This window comes from Anoplophora glabripennis, unplaced genomic scaffold (genome assembly GCF_000390285.2).
Source record: "Anoplophora glabripennis isolate ALB-LARVAE unplaced genomic scaffold, Agla_2.0 scaffold80, whole genome shotgun sequence".
Lineage (NCBI taxonomy): Eukaryota > Metazoa > Arthropoda > Insecta > Coleoptera > Cerambycidae > Anoplophora > Anoplophora glabripennis.
In genome coordinates this window covers 1,168,882-1,183,715 of record NW_019416401.1, presented here as the reverse complement: position 1 = coordinate 1,183,715, position 14,834 = coordinate 1,168,882, and the positions used below count along the sequence as shown (strand labels likewise).

Genomic DNA, 14,834 nt, shown 5'->3' with positions numbered 1-14,834 from the left:
TATTATTATATATTTCAACACTTTGAATATGAATGTATTTAGTTATAATTATTACAATTATTTAAATAATTTTTGTTTAAACAAATTAAAAAAAATATTTGGAAATCATTTTTTTTGTTAAATATAGATAAAATTAAGAAAAAATAGTACTTTAAAATTATAATTTTTGAAAAAAAAACTAAAATGCTAATTGATAAATGTAATCTAATTGGTTAAAAATAAAAAAAAATGTTAACTTTAAAAATTTACTGTGGCTGTCCTAATCAACCGATTTCAATTTTTCAAAAACCATTTGAAAGGTTGAGCGATCCTTCTATGTGAAAAAATGTTCAAGTATCTAGATGCTTTATTGACGCTGTGCAACATTTTGAAAATTCGAAAATTTGTTTTCAAATAATTATTTTGCGAAAACTATCATACCGAATTTAATGAAATTTGGTATGATGTTTTATTATACTCTTAAAGTATTTTTTAAGAAAATTAGAATGCCATCGGAACAATTAAAATATTAAAAAAAAAATATCCAAAAAAATTTATTAATTTGCCTTTTTTCGTCAATTATTGCTATTTTGCATCATCGGTAATAAATTTAAACATTTTTAACTTACAGTATATTGTGCAGAATTCAATTCTAAAACTTTTTTTCCTTTTCAATATTCTTCAAAAATGCATAGGTTCATAAAGCTGTCAGACCTATACTCTATTATTCTGACTATTTTTTTTGTATATACTCATTGATATTTGTATCGCTCTCTCATAGCAAGCCTCTCACAAAGCTACAATTATGTTTTATCAGGTTCTTAGGGTTCTGTATACAGAGAGTTCTATCACAAACTTTAACAGATGTTAGCTGCGTTAATCTCAAACATTTCTTATATGAACATAGGTCTGATTGGTTTTCGTTTAAAAGTTACCAGGATTTAAAAAAATAAAACAAATAAATAAAAGGCAAATAAAAATGAGGGTTGCTATAACAACAATTATTATTTTTAACTTTAAACACAAATAATAATTATTGTTATAACAACGATCTTTTTTATTTATCAGGCTACTTCGATTAAAATATGAAATTATATTTTTTTAAATGCTTGTAACTCCTAAACAAAAACTAATCGGACCTATGTTGACATAAGAAAAAATGTTTGAAAATAACCCAGTCCCCATCTGTCAAAAGTTTATCTACAGTTGCGATCGTATGATTTCACATTATGAAGGAAATAGTAACATAATATTATTCGCTACAAATGTATTATCTATACTTGCATCAATCAAGGTGATTTGAGGTTGTTAGACCTAACGATTTTGAAGCCAAATAATGAAAATTCGCTATTAAAGCATCACGCTCATCGTTCCAATTAAAAGCATTTATTTATTGTCTAGTTATTTTAGGTTATAATTCTACTAGATATTTATTGTGTGTAATTTTAATTAATAAATATATAAAACTTTTTTAACTTTTTCACTCTAGAGTTAAGTCTATCAGAGCGAGTAGCACTGCGTCAGCTGTCAAAAACACATTTGTCTACATAAAACAGAAAAATTGGCACGTGGTCTACAAGCCAAAAAAAGTTTGGAGACCTCTGACCTATAGCGACATCTACACAAATATTATGGTGCTTCGTTCGACGAAACGTGATTTCAACTTCTATCCTTAAAAATAGTTCTGGATACCCACGGCTCGTGTTCAGATATTTCGAGTCGAAATAAGCGTACTTTACCAAAAGGACGCCTCCCGAGCAGCCTCAAATTAATCGAAGGTACAATTATAGCACCGCTCTGTCTGTCTCCCGACCTGCCGATACACCTTCCAGCTTAGGACGTCTGGTTCGCTGACCCCTCAAGATTTACCCTTAAAACGCAATCAGCGTCAAAAGCGAGGTGCATTTAAATTCAGATCCCTGAATTAGACAATTTATTCTCAGGGGTCTGAAGCGGCCGCTGCTGGTGACAAGACTGAAAATAAAATGCCGCGAATTTAATTTAGTCCTGAAGTCTTCCGGGTCTTTGGAGCGACGTAATTCTTAATTCCGTCCGAGCAATTAAGGTGCTTCCTTTTAATTAGCGAGTAATTGCATGGTTATTTTTAAGGAACACTGCTGTCGGTAGGTGGTAGGTAAATTTAAAATGTCGGAATACACAATCTTCTATTAGGTCTAAGGTCTGTGAGGAAATCGATGACATAAAAAACAGGGGTCGCTCGGGATACCCCGAACGAACGTATAAAGAAATGACAGACAATTCATCTTAACTGGCAACATAATCCATTTCTTTGTTACTTAATATGCAAAAATTTAGAATTTGTTTTCAACAATTTCTTCCTCAGAATAATGGTTGAAAACGGTGCGCGCGCGGGCAAACGCATGGAAGCCATGTTGTGACGTCACACCGTTCGTTAACGGCTAGCCCGTATATTTGGCTAGGTCCTACATACACACATCATGTGATGTCTCCAACTATGGAAGCACGCACAAATTTAAAATAAGAAACATAAAAAAGAAACGTTATTACAAATTTTGACAATGAAAAAGATAATGATTTTTTGAAACATCAACTATAAATTGAGACCCTGGTGTAATAAGGCAATAAGCGTCAATATTTAAGTCGTTCAGGAGAGGAATAACAAAGCATTAAAAACTGTTTCATGCAGAAAAATGTTTTAATCAGCTTTTATTTGAACCAGGGCATGTGCTGTAAACTTTAAACACTTAAATTGTATTATAATATACTAATAGACAGGGCGGATCCGTTTTGAGGTGGATGTGAGAGAGGGCAAGCAATTTTTTTCTGGATTACCTACAGTACAACTCACATACTAAAAGTGTAGATTCCTAGATCTGGGCGAGGTCCGGAACATTTTCAAAATTGGAAATATTTAAAAAAATACCTATTTTATCCGAGTTTTTTACTTATATCTTGGAACCTATGCATTTTGGAAGAATATTGAAGAGGAAAAAAAGTTTTAGAATTGAAATTTGAACAATATACTGTAAGATGAAAATGTTTAAATTGATTGTTTTGCCCTTTTTTCTTAAATTATTGCTATTTTGTAACTTCGGAAATAAATTTAAACATATTTAACTTACAGTATATTGTGAAAAATTCATTTCTAATTTTTTTCCTCTTCAATATTCTTCCAAAATGCTAAATTTTCCGATTTTTCCGGATTTTCTTGGATTCTAATTATCCAATCGGATCGATCGACTTCTCGTTTTATTCGTATTTCGATTGTTTCCTTATAGCATTCAGGTTGCTTCGTTAGTTTAGGTTTAATAAGCAAAAAACTAAAAAAATGTGTTTTTTGCATAGAAATATAAAAAATTAATTAATGTAATAATAATAATAATATTAACTAACTTTTTTATTTTTTCTGCCAGCGTTATTGTTAAAACAAATGCTGGATTTCATTATTTACATGTTGACATTTGTTTTTTATTATGCCATGTGAAAATAAAGTACGAACCTGGAATGTACGATTTACTCTCGGACCTTTGAACAAAACACACGTACTTTTGTCCTGTTATAACATTTTATAACTTAAAAAAAAACAGGAGCTAAACATTGTAAACTTTTCTAATGAAAAAATGATGATTTCTTTTCTACATGGCCCAGCTAAAACGATGGTGAAATCTGTCGTCTGGAAACATTCCTATTAAACAATCAATGTGTTACTAAGAAAATCTAACGTGTTGTGTTACAAAAAAGATATATATTTTTTTTAAGGAATTATTAACAAATACCCCCCTCCCTTGCACCCCTTACCGTCACCCATGATAATAACTGGAAGTAAAAGATCGTAGAGTTGAGAGAAATGAAAATACAACTTTTTTTCTACACCTTCTTCTTGAAAATTCCATAAAACTTTTCCGATTTCTTACTAAGAAAACAATTTTATTGTCAATGTTCCTTTCCTAATTGAGTAGCAACGACATTTAAGAAACACTTTATAGGTTATAACTCACCTTCACTCAAACACTTCATTATGTTAGTTTCGACAGGTTTCTTGCTTAAACAAATATACCCAATATTTATTAATCAAAGTAAGGCTTACTTTATTTAATGATGTACAGGGTATTCCATTTAATATAATGATGTTAGATGTTCCTTCCTTTCCCACAATATCGTCGCTGCGACGCGTAACAAGATGGGGCCCCCTCCCAGAGGATCAAACTCCAGCAATGAGACCCTGAGAGCGAAGCTTTTAATTATCTTATTTAATTAAAGTCGCTAATCTTCAACTCAACAGATTATAACCGTACGCGAGAGACACTCACTGTCGAAATTTTCGCAGACGCACACTGCGCCAAGATTTTCCGGACTTGGTCCCTCCTTTCGCTTGCCTTCTACGGCAATAAGGAGGGTATATTCACCTTTTTTTCCAGAGTAAGTACACAGTAATTAACGTATTACGACGGAACGTGCTTGTGTTGCGTCGAAATTATCTTTCAATTAATTTTAATCTCCACGTAAACATTTTCTACGATGGAAATTTTCAGAGGATGGGCGTCGCGAAGCAAAGAGGTAAACATAAAGTTGAAAAAAACTTGTTTACAATCTACTGGACCGTAAGGAATGACATGCCTTGCGATTCGGGATATTCCACTTCGAAAAACACAAATGAAGAGCATAAATTGCAATATATAAAAAAAATAATTTCAATCCGTGGTCTTCCGACCCTACAGTCAGTCTAAAAATGTTCGAGTGTTGAAAAACCTTAAAAAGGCGACGTTGTCATATACATACAAGGTCTGTTCAGAAAATAACCGAACATTTTTAAATTACGCGCTAATCGAGATATTTAGTGATATGCGGTTGGCAGCACTGCGTTGGTTGCAGGAAATTGATTGTCGCGATAAAGTCCATGAAATTTTTCTTATTAAACTGTTACAACAACTGAATTGCATGAATTAGAAATGCTCTATTCCATGCAACAAAATTGCGGGGACTGTAGTTACTTTTATAGAGGTTTGCTTATTACCAATCTGTTTTTTGTATAGTTGGCAGACCTGTGGAAAGGTTTAAACAGCCTCGAGACCTACAGAGCGTTTTCAAATCCACGGTCGAACCTACCATCTTCTTGATTTTGTGGCTATTGTTAGTAACACTGTTGAAGCCGCTATTAAAACTATACAGCAATTTATTTTAAAATGTTCATCCATTGCAATGTTTTGCCTGAATCAAAAGTAATAGTTTACAACAAGACACTTGCAGATATTTTAAACAAAATGCGTAGTTGGTAACGCTACTACAAACTAAACAAAATGCAGCAATTCTGCCCCATTGCCGTTTTCAGACAATTCATGACACCAAAGCAAATTCGTCACAAACCAAGACCAAAACACATGCCTGTTTAAAAAATCGGACCTAAGTCGAATTTTATCGGCTTAAAGTTAAGTAAGAAATATAGAACAAAAGCTTATGGTCCAGTCAATTTAGTCATAAAAATAGTGGTCAAATAACGAAAATTCCGACAGAGCTAAATTTTGGTGGAGGCCTTGGGTACACCATTAGAAATAAAGTGTCAAAAGTCCCCATGGATCCCATGTGTGCTAAAAAAGTTATTCGGGGTCAAAGGTCAAAATTTGAGGTTTTTTGGATTTTTTTCGAAAACGGTAAGTTTTATCAAAAAAGTAGTTCTGGCAAAAATTATAGATCTTAAAATTATCTACAAAAATGATCGTTATACTTTTTTTTAAGAATCACCATTCCTGAGATATCGCGATTCTAAAAGTTGAAGGAGTCATGATCTACATGATATGCACATATATGCCACGTATATACATTGTCAGGCACTTAATACAAGTAAAAATGCCTATTTGTGTCTCTTATATGTATAAACTATACTATTCTGAGAATATACACTCAAAAGAAACTCAGTCCCTTAGTCAATCCCCCTCTAACCGCATGGCCTTGAATAACATCTGGCTACTCTATTGTAAAAACTTTTGTAAGAAATACACGGAACAAGAAACAAGTACAACTATCTTGTCTTCCTCCAACATCGGCTTCTGCTAATCAACACTTGTATCGAGTATACTATCAAGTTCAGACATGGCTAGGCAATCAACTGAACCCAGAAGACTGGGGTTGGAAATTAACAGATAATACTTTGGAACCAATTCACACTTTACTCCCACCTGCTCCGGAAAAACTGAAATTGCAAAAAAGGGTGTAGTGCTAAATGTGGTTGTAGAAGAGTAGGGTTACTGTGTTTTCCAGCGTGTACTAATTGCCAAAGCCAGTCTTGCTCAAATGTCCAATTGAATACAACAGACGAAGATTCATGTGATTTCGATAAAGAGGCAGCTGATTCATCTTCATTTGAACAATTTATGAACATCCAGCAAGAAGAAGAGGAAGAAGAAGAAGGCATGACTGTTGAAGTCGACTTTGAAGAGTATGAATCAGATCAATATATCAAAAGAAATCAGAAATACAGTTAAAGTCAATAACCAATATCAGTCATCATCATGCAGTTAAAAGAGTATTGTCCCTGAAAATTCCGTCATAACAGTTCGTGGAGTAGGCCTACCGGGGAAACCCACGTTAAAATAAAAACAAAAAACGCGCCAAAGTACACTACCTCACAGGTGGTGTAGAAATGTGTGCTTATCAGGTGGAACGTTTTCAACTATTAGAATCGCGATATCTCAGGAATGGTGATTCTTAGAAAAAAAAAGTATAGGGATCATTTTTGTAGATAATTTTAAGATCTATAATTTTTGTCAGGGCTACTGTTTTGATAAAACTTAGTTTTCGAAAAAAATCCAAAAAACCTCAAATTTTGACCTTTGCCCCCGAATAACTTTTTTAGCACACATGGGATCGATGGGGACTTTTGACACTTTATTTCTAATGGTGTACCCAAGGTCTCCACCAAAATTTAGCTCTGTCGGAATTTTCGTTATTTGAAATGTCTATTTTGACCGGACTATTAAATTTGTGTATTTGTAGAGGTCGAGCGTCATATTGTTTATAACAAAATAAATACCACCTTTTTCAGTTTTTCGCTTATATCTCCGAAAATAAGCCTCCAATCGACACGAGATAAAGAGCGGAAAAAATTTGAAAACTTTTATGTATTACGCTAAGTGACTGTTCTGTAACTGGATATTTTAAAAACAAATTTACTTTTCGCTTTTATTTTAGAGTTTAACTCGACATCAGCGAGGTAAAAGAACGCTGATGTAAATCATGACAAGTGCATTTTTAAGGAGCGTACACACTCGCGTTCGCTAAATATGGATCAAGTGGCGCGAGGCCTTAACGTCAACGAGAAGTGCAAATCGAAGTGGGCACCTCACAGCCAACTAGAAAAACGATGCAGTAAAAGTTTCCCCGGCAGCTACTGCGAGTTCGTGCTTTCTAGTTTCTTTTAATGAAATTGTTAGCTTTTCAACGCTCAAGAGTTCGAATTGATTGTACGTCGAGCTCGAATAATGGGAAAATGTCGAGTGTCTCGCAAAAATGGGAGCCTCGAGGGGTGGTTTGTCTTCATTAGTTTGTGTTTGCGTTTTGCCAGGCTGGGAGCTAGTTCAATGCGTCGATGTTAGAAGAAAAACAGCGGTGGTAATCCTCGGTAAGATACTTTGGAAATAAAAATAGATAAAAAAATATAGTAAGCCTCGAACTACAAATCTCAATCACTATATTATTGTGGTCTTCCATTTTATGCAAAACAAATTGTCAGAAAATAGAAAATAATATAATTTATTAGAAATACGTGACATAAATTGCAGTTATCAGTACAGTTGTGCAAATATATTTTTTTCCGCGTGATTTGCAAACATAACCTCTACACTCAACATAAACATATAAATTATACATTCGCGCAGAAATTAATGTAAAACATTTTGAATACTACTGACTTTTCTACAACTTCAGTTATCCATTAGATATCCTGTACTAATTTGCACTATTAGCAGCCAATACTTTTTTTCTCCATAAAGCATGAATAATAAATCGTAGATTTACATTTAGATTAAACTAAAACTAATCAAAAAGTTTGATCTACCATTACTAACCTTCATTAAGAATTTTTACAGTTTTATCGATGCATCAGAGAGATGAGCAAAGTTCTAATTACCTATGAACCTCAAAGCAAGGTCTAATGATATTCATAGAGCGTTTCCCTGATTGAAATTTAATCCAAATGGCACTCGGCTTTGTTTTCGAAGATTATACTACAAACGGTTGGTCTCTGTTTCAATCCTGACTAATGAATATCAGAGATGTGTTGTTTTACTACCGAAAATAAGCAACCAAGCGCTGTTTCCGTCACACAGCTTGATGGATTCATTGTCGTTAGCGCTCGCAAAAAACTCTTCATTCTTTAACATAAAATCGATAGTTAGTCTAAAATAAAAAGCGGGTATTTTCGTATTTCTTAATCTTTCTCTCATTGGGAAAATAAAAGGTTTCAATAGATTTACTTTCCCAGTGACAGATGTACGTAATTCTTGCAGTAAGACTCTCATCGATATATTTTTGACTTGCTACCCTTTCCAAATTAAAAGTATACTGTTCTGATGCAATCACAGCTGTGTTAAATATTTACAATAAGCAAAGAAACTGAATTACCGAATAATTATTTCGTTCCTGCAAATCCAACTAACATCAGAACTCCTCGATTTGCAGACGGCGCGTTTTTCCTTTTGTATCGCGGCACCTGGAAGTTGTACACTCCCAGAACGTTGAATACACATTGGGAGGAGTTTGTCAAACTCCGGGAAGTTAGGCCGGCGCTTGACGGGGCAACTCACCGTGAACAAATCCGTGAATCCGTTAGTAAATCACTCGGAAAAGTCTACAAGCTCCCGACTGGGAAGGTGGCTCTGATTAAAATTTATAAAGGAACGTTTCGGGTTTGCAGAGCATTAAGACTAGAAACTGAAACTCCATTTCTTCTAACAAAGCACCACAATATTCATGTAGATGTCGCTACAGAAAATAGGAACCAAGTAATTATTTTACTTTAATACATAATTCCGTAAAGACATAATCATTTATTTTTAGACGAAAAAAAATGTACATATTTATGAATTAATTACTTGTTAAATATTTAGATACTACCTTTTGTTTTTGCTTTGTCACTTTTATCTATATTTTGCTTAACATCGGGTAAACTGTTATTACTTCTTTTCACTGTTTTAAAAAGATATATCTATGGAATAAAAGTAGGTCCGCTTTTAATAGAAAATAGGTAGAAATGTTCTTATGAGGTTTGTTTTGATTTTATTATGTAACGTATCTTCATACCAACGTTTCGGACTCCTGCTTGATCGTGTTGTTATTGTCCGCCATATTATTTGAACTTATAAAAAAACCATCCGATTGATCATTTTAAAACTCTTTTCGACGATGGTAAAAGAATTCCCTTAAAAATTTGTAATCCCGCTTTTACTTCATAATCTATTGATGTCAAAAGCAGTTTTTTATAGATACGTTTGAAAGATAAAGGTCTGATACGGTACATAATTCAAAATTAAGTGCTTTTAAGCGTTGCACTTTAACAGTCCTCGCCAATTTGTAGGAGAAGCGGCCCATTTTCGTTCTAATATTCTCCAAACTTTATTAAAAGTGAGAGTAACAATAATATTGATATATTCTAGCAACAATTTTTCATATAACAACTGATTTTGAATAATGTCAATATCGAACTTGCATGAATTTTTAATACAATATAAATAGTGCATATTGTATATTAAAATTAAAGCAAAAATCATATAAAAAGTTAAATGTACATATTCTTATGGAATATTAAAATATTAGCTGTCAAAATTCAAATTCAAAATTTGTTGCATTCCAGACCTCTTTTAGCTATAAATTAATATTTTCGTATTAGTTCGATAATTCAAATAATTTCTCTACTTAACAATGGCAACAACTGCGACAGTTCGACAGCATGTGGCGCCATCTATTTAAATATACAGACCGATGAATTACGTAATGGCGGAGGGAATTTCGAATATTACTTTTTTATAACTTTATAAGTAAATTGTGTATGATTTAAAGTATCGTTCAATGGAAATGAGGAATATACAGGGTAAGCCAACAGTTGCTAAACAGGATAAGGTAAAATAGAAAACCTTAACTAAGTTTTAAAAGAAAAAGACAAACTAAGATTAAATATAAAAATATAAATACTACATAGAATAGAGCAATAAAAATATAAGATATAAAATCTAGACAAAGAACTTAAGTATAAACAATAACAGACAAATAAAACAAATAAGCTAACTAACATACAAGATAAGGATTACAATTACTAGACAAACAATTTTTTTGTCATTCATACAATGAAAAAATATATCAAGTCGATCTTCATACTTCTGGTAATCGGAAACCATTTGATATAGGGGAGATGCTATTAGTATATTGATACGAGGTATGGGTAATCGTAAAACAGAGTGAAATCTAGAAATAAGTCTAGGAACGTGATCTGAAATCCTTGAGACTAACGAGTCTGCATTTAAAGTGTTATTTATGATTTTAAAAAGGAATATAATTGAAAACATAATTCGCCTACGACAGAGACTATTGAAATTAAAACAAGGAAGCAATAAATCTTGAGGTGTACTACGAGGAGGATAAAATCCATAACTAATAAAATGAATGTGATTTTACGTTTTTCTTTAACTTTACACAGAAAATGGGAAAAATCGTATGAAGCATATTTCAAGAAACCAAAACAATTGTTTGTTTTTTCAATTGACAAGGCAACCAAAGTTGCCTTGTCAATTGAAAATATTTCTGCGACTTATATGGACCCCTGGCTTGATAATGTTATAGTGGCATTACTATTTCTAACTTTTTGAATGCACTTTGTTGCAAATTCTTCGGCGAATCTCGAGAAACAAATGACATTTTCTCGAGAACTCGCCTTAGGCGAAAGACTTGGCGTTACAAGCTGAAGGATAGTGCAGAACATCAGGACGACATGTAATTTTGTTTTCCCATTGTGGAATCGTGTTTCGATATGTTACGTGCTTATTTTTTTTCGTCGCGCTTTACGGAATTTCCAACGAATTGAATATTAGTGGGCGAGGGGAACTGGAAAGGTCAAAGGACAGAAATGACAATAAATGTATTCTCTAAAATATATTAATGCATAATTTAAAAAGTTTATCCACAATATGAATATTTTCTTAATAGTTTCAACAGAACGGGAAAAAATTAAAACACTACATTTCTTGTTATCTGTCTATCTATCACTTAATTGACAATCTGTTTAAGTGTTGTATTGAATGTATTGATTGATCGCGTGTGATACATTTTATTAAACTCATGAGTTTTTGATATACAAGGTGTCCCATTTTAAATTACGCACCTGAATATCTCGTTAGGAAAGCCACTAATCCGAAAATAACCCTTAAGTACAATTTTGCGCTCTTTCAGAATCCAGGCTCAAAAATAGAGGTTCCTATTCAAAAAAGAGTAACCGCAAAGTTAGCCTATTTTCTCACTCTTGTCAGAGTCCTTAAAAGAAATCCTAAAAATATCCTGCATATGTCAAATTATTGGTAATGAAAAATCAAGATGACCATAATTTTTAATTTTTCAAAAAATGTCGAAAATCACCCCTAATTAGGGGTTGATATTATGTCACAAAATTGAAATGTATGTATCAATAAGAATAAAAGCAATTCTTATTGTATTTTTCCTATAAAATAAAATCTTACAAATAGGAAATAATTTATTTTCATGACTAATGAGGGCGTGATATAGTTGTAAATCCACCCTTAAATTCGCTAAGGGGCTTAAATCTTCCCCTGAATACGGAAAAAAAACAAAAATTACTTGAAAAATCAAGATTTTTCAAATATTTTTTGATTTTTTTATGTTTAGGGGATGATTTCACCCCTTCTGAGGGTTAATTTTTTTAAAAAATTTTTTGAATAATTAGGTCAAGTCAGCTTAATATTTCTGATCAGAAAAGTAAGATCTATTATAAAATATTCGACAGTTTCTTTATATCGCTATGATATTTTCGTATGTTATCACGTTTGGGGGTAGTTCACCCCTTCGTTAGAGGGGTGGTTTTCTTATAGATACTAGTGAGAAGTACACGATTTGAATTTCTAATAATTTAGAATATCCTAGTACTTTTTCCTAGATTTTTCAAGTAATTTTTTATTTTTTCCGTATTTAGGGGATGATTTAAGCCCCTTAGCGAATTTAAGGGTGGACTTACAACTATATCACGCCCTCATTAATCTTGAAAATAAATTATTTCCTATTTGTAAGAGTTTATTTTATAGAAAAAATGCAATAAGAATTGCTTTTATTCTTATTGATATTATTCATATACCTATTTCAGTTTTGCGTCATCATGTCAACCCCTAATTAGGGGTGATATTCGACATTTTTCGAAAAACTAAAAAATATGCTCATCTTGATTTTTCATTACCAATAATTTGACATATGCAGAATATTTTTAGGATTTCTTTTAAGGCCTCTGGCAAGGGTGAGAAAATAGGTTAAAAATATGCTGTTTTTGCGGTCAATCTTTATTTGACCTTCAAATGGCCTTGAAGGTCAAGGTCAAGGTCAAATTGAAGATCACCATTCGATATTTCCCATCTAACCCAACAACTTTCGTACGGGTTATTCTCGGATTGGTGGTTTCCCTGACCAAATATTCAGGTGCGTAATTTAAAATATTTTGTCCTAAAATAACTATTAAAGGTCATTCAAAGGAGAGCATTAAGTACCTATCTAAACTTAAAATTTTGCACTCTTTCCAAATCCGGTGTCAAAAATAGAGGTTCCTATTTAAAACATTAAATTTGACTTTCAAATGACCTTGAAGGTCAAATTTCCCTAACTCCGTTAATTTTAATGGTACAAGAAAAAGTCTATAGACCATTTTTATGTAGAATTTTATGCTCTATAACTTTTACCAGAAACTTTTTTTTCTAGCTCTTGCCCATTTTGAGTTATCTTATACACCTCAAACTAACTTATTTAAAAAATTCAGGCAGGTTGACCAAAATTGCGATTTAAAGGCCCATATAATTGGACTAATATCATTTTACAGAAGCATATGCTTAAATTACGTTCCTTTGAATGGGCTTGTATGTTTTGTTAGTTTTATATTATAAAGTATGACATTATAACAGTTTTCGAGATAAAAAGTAAAGGCGCAGCAGCAAGTTAGATCTTGCTCAAGGTTGTTCGAAGGTCAACTCTTGTTTTTTTGAAGGTTATATATTTTTTGTCCCCGGATTCTGAAAGAGCGAGAAAATTTACCATTCGGCGACGTGGTTGAGTTATTTTTCCATTTTCAGGTCGTTTGAAGGTCAAATTCCTCTCGAACTTCTCAGGTATCGTCAAAATGGCGACATATCGGGAAAATCACATCTACAAAAGTTGTTTGGGTCGCTGGGGACCACCATCTGGTGATTTTGGATTTGACCTTAAAAAAATTGGCTCAAATTTGGCACTTATTTCTGGAACGTCCCGTACAGACAAAAATAATTTTTTTTCTAATATTTAAACATTCTATAACTCGGAAAATAGGCCTTCAGGAAGTAACTTTTCTTCTTAGAAGCAACTGAGTAACTTCAACGTATTTAAAGACCACCCCGTATAACCTAACAGAACCCATACAAATTCCAATGCGCGCCAAGTTTCCACCTAATTTTCCCGCGAACTCGGATTATCTAAACGGATGGAACAATGAAGATAAATAGGCGTCAATAAGACCCTCGGCGAAGCATTTCCCACGAGAGCGGGGCGAAAGCCTCGGCTGCAGTCCACGGGGGGCGCGTGTGTCGGGGAGTTTTAATGTTCCGAGACCGTCGCTCCGAGGTTTTTACTACCGAATTCTAAAATAGTCGCTCGTAAACCCAAATAATTTTTTTGGGACCCAACGTTTATTATTATCAGAAAAAGAAGGCGAAAGTGGAAGCGGTTCGTTGGGTTCGTTTAACTTTTATTTTCAGGCCACATTTTGATCCGCCGTCAAAAAGCGTGGTCTCACCCGTCGGATCGTTGTTTTTGCACCAGTGGCGGGGCCAGATTAGTCTACCAAAGGGGTAAAATAAAAAGCAGATTTGAATTTGCCGTTTTCGTGTCGCTGATTCATTCTCATCTCTCAGCTTGTAGACTAGGCGGTAACTGTTTTGGTTTGGGTGAGTCGTATATTCACGCAGATTTTTGGATTTTTGGCTTTCAAATATCACTAGAAATTAAAATTTTTCTATGCGCATAAAAAAAGGCTGGGGCTTAACTTTCGGCGGCACAATATGTTAAAAAAAATCGAAAAATGTCATATTTTTCTTCCTATNAACTCAAGTCAAAGGCGTAGGACTGAATGACTCCTTTTCATAAAAAACATGCTTACGTTCGAACATTAAGACCAACTTCTAAACCATTATAGCTGAAATAGAACTATTCAACAAAATCAACATGAAATATCGTTACCTCTTTGTTTTGATATTTTCTAATAAGTCGAGTCATGTCTAATTATTCTCGTTTTGATGTCGTTCAGACCCTTCATTACGTGCTGCTATAAATTGCTGCAGCACGAATAGGGTTTAATAAATTTAATTGAATGAGCTAAACTCTTTTTCTAGGTCTTATTATACAGTTTAATATAGTTTTATCAGCACCGTTTGTTGTACAGTCTAGTAAAAGCTGGGAATTTACAATTTACTTTGATAGGGGAAATTCTAATTCTTGTTAAATTGAATGTATTGGACAAAGTTCTCGGAGGTAAACTATATGTACCCAACGGGACAATTTCGCAGGAGTTTCCCTCTATTTTTCAACGAACAGCAGGAAGCCTGTTTTTAAACAAAATTGAAGAAGTTATAGAAAATGAAACAAAAATT

At 33.2% G+C, this 14,834-nt stretch overlaps 1 protein-coding gene across 2 annotated transcripts in view; it reads right to left on the bottom strand.

The window, feature by feature from the left end:
- LOC108917562 overlaps positions 1-14,834 on the bottom strand; it is a 54,152-nt gene that overhangs the window by 24,154 nt on the left and 15,164 nt on the right. The window contains exon 1 of one of the 2 annotated variants that reach the window (XM_018724223.1): positions 3,960-3,997. The exons of the other annotated variant lie outside the window; for it this stretch is intronic. Coding sequence (XP_018579739.1) covers positions 3,960-3,978 — 19 coding nt within the window. The 5' untranslated portion in view covers positions 3,979-3,997. Of the gene's footprint in view, positions 1-3,959; positions 3,998-14,834 lie in introns of those variants that run through there. 2 annotated transcript variants of the gene reach the window in all.